The sequence below is a fragment of the Nematolebias whitei genome, chromosome 23 (assembly GCF_014905685.2).
Source record: "Nematolebias whitei isolate Nwh7 chromosome 23, NemWhi1, whole genome shotgun sequence".
Taxonomy (NCBI): Eukaryota; Metazoa; Chordata; class Actinopteri; order Cyprinodontiformes; family Rivulidae; genus Nematolebias; species Nematolebias whitei.
Window position 1 is genome coordinate 7,240,341 of NC_056520.1, and position 9,336 is coordinate 7,249,676.

The following is a 9,336-nucleotide window of genomic DNA, read 5'->3' on the forward strand; positions in this document are numbered from 1 at the left end:
TGTAACTTGCTATGGTCCGGGTGTAGTTTTCCATGGTCCGGGTGTAATTTGCTATGGTCTGGGTGTAGTTTTCCATTGTCCGGGTGTAGTTTTCTATAGCCCCTGTGTAACTTTCTATGGCCCTGGCATAGTTTTTTTTATGAGAAGGAAGACTAAGAAAGAAGAAAAAACAAAGTAAATTATAGAAATAGTTGTAAATGCAAACATAAAGAGCAGAGAGAAGAGAAGTGGTCAGTTTGCTCTCCAGCAGTCTAAGCCTATAGCAGCAGAACTAAGGAATAGCTCAGGAGGAAACCAAAGCTGACCCCAAGAATAGGATTTATTTAAAAAAAAAAAAAGGACAAATTTAATTCTAGTCTTAAAGTAGACAGAACACATACAGAAAATGGTCGTTGGTTCCACAAGAGAGGAGCCTGATAACTGAAAGCTCTGCCTCCCGTTCTGCTTTTGGAAACTCTAGGAACCACAAGTAAACCTGCACTCTGAGAGCAATGTGCTTAATCAAAAAAATATGGAACAACAAGATCTCGGTCTAGATGTGATAAATGCATGGGCCAGTTTTTCTGCTTCATTTTGGGACTGGATGCGTCTAATCTTGGTAACATTATTAATGTGGGGGGTTGAGTGACATCCTGATCTAAAATGACACAGAGGTTCTTTAGATGAAACCAGGAGGCCATATTGGATAAATATAACTGAGCGTCATCAGCATAACGATGAACATTTATCTCCTGCTGTCATTTAACTTTACCTTATTCATCTCAGTAGTCTCTGGCATTGAAACCAATATGAACTTTATTACCTTTACTGGTTTGTCACCTGTGTGTACTGTAGGAGGAGACGGGTAGAAGGTGGTGAACAGATTTTGAAATGAGGCAACAGACGTGGGGCAACAAGCCAAAATAAGCTATTTCTTTTCTACGCGAGGCAAAAAAAAAAACTAATAAAAAAGAAGCTCAGATTTGCCTTTTATTAACTGAACCTAACTTGTGCACCATACTTAATCAACACTTTACATTTAGTTAAATAATGCAATTAACCTACTTCGTCTTAATCGGTGTTCTTGTTTGGTTGGAACTTACTCAGTGTGAGCGTTCGTCACTTAAAAGTTATTGTCGACGTTTTGTCTCGTTGCCAACAAGCAGCTGTAAACTTTATATGTAAAATGCAATGTTAGTAGGTTAAGACGAGCTAAAAGCTGCTGTTGTAAACAAACCAACTGTAAACTGGTAGGGGGACTCTTAAGGCACCTCAAGATTACGTTTTGAAGTCTGCGTTGTCGTATAGAAAATTTATCATATTCTTTTTATCTTGACATTTTAATGACTGTGCGTTATTGTACATAAATATAGTCCGATGTATGTCCCAGTAAAAGGTGGAGAGTATATAAAACGACAACAATTAGCATTGATGCTAACTTCAATGTTGAAAGTGTCATAGAAAAAGCTCATGGGTTAGTGTGTTTATCACTGGAAATTTGAACACAAATCAAACGTTTCAAAGCCATTAATAATATAATTATTTACTAATAATATATAATGTATACTGTTTGTGGTGTAGTGGGAAAAAAAGCTGTGAAAATCGAGCTTTGCTTGCAGCATTAACTTTACAAGGGCAAACAGCATGAGGCAAAGCATCTACAACTTGCATACATATAAAATAGATGAAATTTCACATTTGTTGCCACAGTTGGGACATTTTAATGACAACAACTTGATAATTTGGTCGGATTCACAAACGCTGCGTGTGTGATGTTGTCAGATAGCTGTAGCCGGTTACTTACTTTGCTTTAATGTGTTTTATGACCCTACTCCGTTTCGGCTTGTCAGTTTGCGATGAACCTCGCTGGAACTGGGGATGTACCTCTGCTCTGTGGCTTTGTGTACAAAGAAGAGTGGGTTCAACACTGCTGACAGAACTGGGTCGCTGTATCACCAACAGTAACTACTAGATGTCAGTGATGTGAAAATGTAGTTACAGTCATTAATTCTTTTGAGTTTTCCCCAATTGTGCAACAGACGAAGGAGGCGAGGTGTACAATAAGTCATCCAATGAAAATCTCCATTTGAACTGTAAAGGGTGACAAAGGTCCATCAGCTCAACCCCACTATCTGATCAGTCAACTTTATTCATACCCGTAGGTAGATTTGATATCGGTGACGTAAGTCAGCTTCTTTTCCAAAAAACAAGACCTGTGCACAATACTTGAAGATAAATACAACTCACTCATCTTAAGAACAAAATCAGAACACCAGTGGTGTTTCCCCTACCTTTGTACAAGCAGGGTGCCGTGCCCTGTCAACAGAACCGAGCGCCCTGCCTAACGACACCACCCGTCCCATGTCAACAACTGCCGGCACTGACGTAGCGCAAAGCTAGTGGCGCAATACATATGCGCTAGCTAAAAAGCTAGGTAGCGCTCCATTTCCCTCGCGGTGAGTCGTCTCCACCCCCCGCTCGTAAGCCGTCTGTCGGTATAAACGGCGCGCAACACACACGTGTCTCTGTCTCCACCTCCCCCCGTCGACAAAAATAATGGAAGCGCTCTGCCAAGGCAAGTAATAAAGGAGAAACACTGAGCAGGATAAAATGATATAAAAAGATGAGTCAAGGAAAATGGATAAATAGGCCTGTCACGATAACAAATTTAGCTGGGCGATTGTCTCCGAAATTATTGCGATAAATGATATTGTTTGAAATCTGACAATAATTAGTAATTATTGTCAAATTTAAGAAGAAATGTTGGTTAATTTGTTTTGAGTGTAGTTTCTTTTTTGACCACTGGATGGCACTATAAGACTGTTTTGATTCGAAGGATGGATAGTGAGGGAGCGAGCAGCGTGTCTCTTTAAGAAAAATGGGAGGGAGGCCCCTTGACGTGACATGGGTTGTCTCTCCAGTTCTCAAAATGGCGGGCGCTCGGTGTGGTTTGAGCTCTTTAGCATAGCATTTGTCACACAAAGCTTTTAATAAAAAAAATCGGTAAACAAGTTCTCAGATTCTTTTTTGCAGAGAAAAACATTTTACACGAAGGCACGGGTTTCAACCGTGAATTTTGGAGCTTCGACAAGACGGAGGTTTTTCCCCGAGGTCGGCCTGTTAGCTTAGCTCGTAGCTTAGCTTCTCAGCTTAGCTGCTTTTAATGATCCAAAAACCTGATTTTGGACGCATTTTAAAGAGAAGGGGAGGGGTCAGTGAAGAGCACCGGATTTGAGCCTTTTGTCGTCCAGTGTCTTCAGTAGAAAGAGAGACACGAAGAAACGGTAAAGCCGATAAAAATGAGGTTGATAATTTTAATTTATCATGCGATTAATCGATTTATTGTTTATCACGACAGGCCTAACAAACATTGTTAAACCTAAGACACTGATTGCAACAGAAACAAAGTTGGTTTTAAAATGCTTCAATGGCGCAGAGTTCGAGGAACGCTTTCTTTTATGAATGGTCGTCCAAGAACCTAGATGGAAAATATCAAGACTTGACGTGCGTCGGAGGTTAACGTAGCTTCTAAATCTATGGATCTTGTCATTTGCATCCTACTGAGAGAAACCAAACTCTCGGGGTTCAAACTTTTTGTGCTCAGGGAACCCTTTACAGGGGAGGAACAAGTTTCATTGACCCGCATCATTTTCTTCAATTTGTCTCTTTAACCCAATGGAAATATTTGTTTAACATAAATACTAAAGACCTGTTCTTTAATAGTGTTGATACAATTTTTTTATACTTTTAAACATGGAGTATTTTTTATTTAAGACACCCTTAACAAAATGTTTAATTTCAGCTTCCATAAATTACAGTTTTGAGAAAATTAACAGTGTAAAAAAAAAAAAAAAACACTTTAAAACTTTACCTGTTCACATAATTTAATTTACCCTTTATTTATACAGGTGGTCTCATTGAGTCACGAGAACTCATTTTCAAGAGAGACCTGTTAAGGGAGCGGATGGTGGGGGTTAAGGGCCTTGCTCAGGGGGCCAGAGTGGGGCGAGTTTGATGTTGACGGTACCGCAGTGTTTCCTCTACCGTTATACAAGCGGGGTGCCCCACCCCATCAACAGAACTGAGCACCCCGCATACCAAACTGACCGCCACCCCCTCCCCCCGGCACTGACATAGTGCTAAGCTAGCGGCGCGCAATACAGGCGCTTTAGCTAAAAAGCTAAAGGTGCCACTTCCCTCATGGTGAATGCCCCCCTCCCCGTCCTCGCTCAAAAGCTGTTTGTACAAGCTGTGCCCCCGTCAACAAAAATCATGGATGAGATGAGCACCCCAGCATGGCAAGTTAACTAGGGGAAAACACTGTACCGGGAGTTGAACCTGAGACTTTCCGATCACAGGCCCATCTTCTAACCGCTGCGCCTCCACTCCCCCAATAATAAATGTGTTGTCACTTTAAATTATTACAGAAAACTCTTTTCTGAACCGCATCATAACGGCAGTAGTCAGACCAAGTGACAGGGCTTAATTTGTAAACTGGTCGGTGCCGGAACGCAAATAGTAGGCGGGAGGGGTCCTCCCCCAGAAAATTTTGAATAAAGTAGATGTGATTTCCTGCATTTTGGTGTATTTTAACAGGTTGTTAAGCATCTACGTGCTTATATATATTTTTTTTTTGCGGACCCCCATGCACTGGCTTGTAGCCCCCCCCCTCCCTGCTTTAGACAGTGAGAGTTTGACTTGTGTTGTGTTTCCCCCGCAGGCTGTTCGCTGCTACGACTCGCTCATCCTTAAGGCCGAGGGCAAAGTGGAGCCTGAACTCTTCTGCCAGCTCGGTCACTTCAACCTCCTCTTGGAGGACTATCCGAAAGGTGACAACCTTTTTTTTGTTTTGTTTTTAGTTCAGACGTGCTTTGTCACTTACTTTGAGCTTGCAGGTTTTAATTTCAGACTATGAACTCTGGGCGCTCATGACTCCGGCTTACCATGCATTTCATGATCTTTTAATTTCAGCGTTATCAGCGTACCAGAGGTACTACAGTTTACAGTCCGACTACTGGAAGGTAAGGCGTACACGTGTGCGAGCGCACTCCTATAACTCGTAATGTTTCGCTGCCACACACGCTGATCTTAAGCTTCCTCGCATGTATGGTTTCAGTGGGTTAGATATCGGTACAAGATGCAGTTTCAGGTTTCATGTCAGTCATTTTGAACCCTTTTATTGTTTCGCTGACATTGGTGGTTAGACAGGATGCCATAGTTGGTTGTTTTAAATAATTTATTCTACTTTATTTAAATTGGACTTTATCAAGAAGTAGCTGCAAGGTTGTATAATCACCAACCTTTCTTTTAATTATTATTATTTAATTTTGTTGGTATATATTTGAGTGACATTACTGTAGTATGGGTTTTATTTATTTATTGCAAACTGTCAAACAGGCAGAATATTTCTGTCAGGATTTGATTTCCTGTAAACAATTTCCCATCTTTCCATTTAGAACGCTGCGTTTCTCTATGGCCTCGGAATGGTCTACTTCCACTATAATGCCTTTCAGTGGTGAGTCCCAGCTTTGTTTGTACTGGTACAAGTCATTGTATTGTTGAGTTCATGTATTATAGTGCGTCACATACTTGATTATCCTGAACGACTATTACAACTAGGGATGCTTGATATTGGATTGTTGGCCGAGATACAAATATTTTTATATACTTTCCTTTGTCAGAACATAACCCTCTTATTTAGACTTATTTACTACAAAAATTGTGTAACAGCCTGTGGAGGCTTGTTCCAGGTTCCTATAGCCGCAGTGTGGGATCCTCTGCACTCCTGTGCCTTTTTAAGTTCAAAGTTTTTGTCTATCTGTTGTGCCGTAAGACTAATCATGCTAACGGGGCTAACACGACGTCCAAATGTCTGTGGTAAAACTCCCCCAACAAGTCGTGCTATCGGCTATTAGCTTCTGAATCCGACATCCTCACCAACGAAAAAAACTTACACACCTCCGACATTTTGAATGTTCCTCTCCGCCGCGACATCAGGTAGGCGTGCGTGACGTCATCTGGCGCTGCAGGCATCCTTGTCACTGTGTTGACGTACATAAATGGCACCTTTTTATATCGGTGAGTTATTTTGATGGAATGTCTGGTATTGAACTTTAACGCTAATATCGGCCGATAACGTCATCCCTAAATAAAACATGGAGAAAATGGCATAATTTCATTCTGTTAAAAGTATTTTCTTGTCCCAGTGGCCACTTTAATGTCTGCTTTGGTGTATTCTGTTCATTAATATTTTCTTCAAGAAAACTTAAAAATATTGCTACATACAACATTTTTATATGCACTTCGAGGCTGACGTATTATGGTATAGTAGTAGAGTTGAATTCAGGCCTAAAAATTCTGGCCCATATGCATTTTTTACGAATCCAACCCGACTACTGTAATTAATTGTAATTAAAGCCCTGAACTTTAAAATTTATAGATATATTTTTTTATTAAGCTTTTACTGGTTTCGTAAGCAAATCAGTTTGACATGATATTTTAAAGACTTATTTCAAAGAAAATGATTAAGGTTTCTTGCTTATTAACAAGTCACCAAATGGATTTTAACATACAAAATGAATAGCCTAGTCTTTTATTTTTATTTTTTATACCTCTTTCAACTGGCCGGTCAGCGGACGCACGCGGCTGATGATCCCATTGTCCATCTAAAGCTTAACTGGACTTTTTTTTTTCCTTTTTATTTTTTTCCTTTTTTCAACCGGCCAGTCGGACCTGAGCGTGCACCTGACCTGACACATCAACAGGTTTCACTGTGCTGGCTTTGTAGAGTGACCTCCCGTTTTTAGCTTTTGTTTAATGCTTTCCAGCTCCATTATGTCCCTCGTTGTGAGTCACTTGCAAATCCTCAGATGTGTGATAAGAGCAAAGGGCGGGCAGGGCCACATGCGCAATTGTTGCGCAATGCGCCAGCACTACTCTCTCTTTTCACAGTCTAATAACTTCTGCACTCTATTTTATTTATTTCTCTTCCTCAACATATAAACTTTCTGCCTCCTTTACAAGTAGTTAACACAATTTTATGAATTCTCGTTTAGTTTGCTTTGTTCTGTATGATTCGTAAAACTGTATAAAAAGCCCGAGACGAACCCGGCCTGAATTTCGGGTTGGACTGGCGTCTTGGGCCAAAAATCGCAGCTCTATAGTACTACTGGGTCAATTGCCTTGAGGGCGCGCATGTCTTCTCAGTTTTTTGTCGATGGGGGGCTATGCGTGAGAGAGACATAGCTACAGCTATTTCTATAGCTGTTTTGCTAGCACATCTGTATTGCGCGCCGCTAGCTTAGTGTCATGTGACTGCCATCGCAGGGGAAGGGGGGAGTTGTGGGTAAAGAACAGTTTTGATAGGCGGGGCGCCCTCCTTGGAAAATTGTAGGGAAAGCACTGGGTTTAGTCTCCGTACTTGTCTGGCCCGTGCAGTTTCCCCGAGGTCACTTGCCTTGGCATGGTGCGCTTCTCATTGGGGATTTTTGTTGATGTTGTTGGAGACACAGACATGTCTGTGTTGTGCGCTAGCTTAAGGCTACGTTAGTGCCAGCAGTTGTCAACCGGAAGGGGATGCGTTAGAGAAGCGGAGCGCTACATCTGTAGCTTTTTAGCTAGCGCGTCTGCATTGTATGTCCTAGCTTAGCGCTACGTCTGTGCCGGCAGTTGTTGATGAGTGGGGGAGGGTTGTGGGGTGAAGGACGATTTTGGTAGGCAGGGCGCCATTTTTGAATAACGGTAGGGGAAACTGGATTGTCTCTGTATGTTCGTAAACTTTCTCTTGTCTGGCCCATAACTTCTCAAGGTAACTCGGTGTTTCCCGTAGGTCACTTGCCTTGGCTGGGCGCTCTTCTCGTTGGGGATTTTTGTTCGGGGTGGGTGTGTTAGAGATGCAGACATGTCTGTGTTGCGCGCTAGCGTTAAACAAGGAAGGCGCTTTGCCAACAGAACCGAGCGTCCTGCCTACTGAAATGTCCCCCACCCACCCAAGTGTGCAGTTTTCCTCACTGTAGTGTATAAATCAAGTCTTCTCTAAGAACTTTTTTTTTTTTGAGTGGGTTAAGCAATTTTGATTGAATCGAATACATTTAATAAATATGGAAAATAATTAGTTTTTCATTTGATTCTGTTTGTGTGTCTAGTTTGAAACGTGGCAACAAAAATATCTACAAATCGGAACTTTTAAACATAAATCCTCATAATGTCAAAGTTCACTAGTTGAAATGTGCTTTTAGGACTAAAATAGGACACTGAAAATAGTGGGTTTTGCCTTTTATGTAACTTGTATTCAAGGGTAATGTATTAAAAATACATCATTATTATTTAACAGTATATCTTGTAGTCATCGGCACAGTATAAATAAAATGAGATTACTGACAAATTTCTCCCTTCCAGTGAGTGACTTTATGGGGCAGCTGTGGCTTTGTAGTTAGAAAGATTGTCCTCCAATGCAAGAGTTGGGGGTTCGATTCCACCAGCAGTCGCATGCCGAAGTGTCCCTGGGCAAGACACTGAACCCCTCATTGCCTCCGATGTGTGTCCCATCGATGTATGAATGGGTAAATGAGGGCAGATTGTTGTAAAGAGCTTTGAGTGTCTTGAAAAGATAGAAAGGAGCTATAAAAGTACAGTCCATTTACCATTTTTTCTATTTAAAGTATTTATTTTTTCACGTTTGACAGCACAGTTACGTCAAAGTGTGATTCCAATAATAAGCGAGCTTGCTCATCAAAACATTCGAACCTGGTTTACATTGGTATAATCTTGTCTAGAATTGATATTTGCAGATATTTATGATAAACTAAAAACGGTTCAAACTGACACAAAGAAAACCAGTAGTTAAAAAAAATAAACAGCCACACTGTTGTTTAATCTAAAAACTAAAGCAACCGAAACAAAGTGACGCCAAGAGGGACTCGAACAGGCTGTGCACGCTCCATTGGTGGCACTTTCTCTGCTAGCAGGTAACCTTATCCATTCTTCAGATTTAACGTGAACATCTGCTTCTGTTTTCTCAACATATGATTGACGGTACATGCTCGCTGTTGATGGCGTACACACGCAGTTGACGGTACACGTGCAGTTGACTGAATATGTTAACAGAACACTCCGGGCTAGTGTTACACTTTTATGGTTGACGGCACACTTCTATGGTTGACTGTATACACTAACGGTACATGCTCATGGTTGACGGTACAATTCTATGGTTGACTGTATACGCTGACGGTACGTGCTCACGGTTGACTGTACACTTCTATGATTGACTGTATACACTAATGGTACATGCTCACGGTTGACGGTACACTTGTATGATTGACTGTATACACTAACGGTACATGCTCACGGTTGACGGTA

General features: G+C 41.2%; 1 protein-coding gene across 1 annotated transcript in view; it reads left to right on the plus strand.

The window, feature by feature from the left end:
• LOC119428746 (lysine-specific demethylase 6A) overlaps positions 1–9,336 on the plus strand; it is a 40,675-nt gene that overhangs the window by 4,647 nt on the left and 26,692 nt on the right. Inside the window, exons 3-5 of the mRNA XM_037696423.1 lie at positions 4,700–4,808; positions 4,951–5,000; positions 5,436–5,494. Of these exons, the coding sequence (XP_037552351.1) occupies positions 4,700–4,808; positions 4,951–5,000; positions 5,436–5,494 (218 nt within the window). The remainder of the gene's footprint in view (positions 1–4,699; positions 4,809–4,950; positions 5,001–5,435; positions 5,495–9,336) is intronic.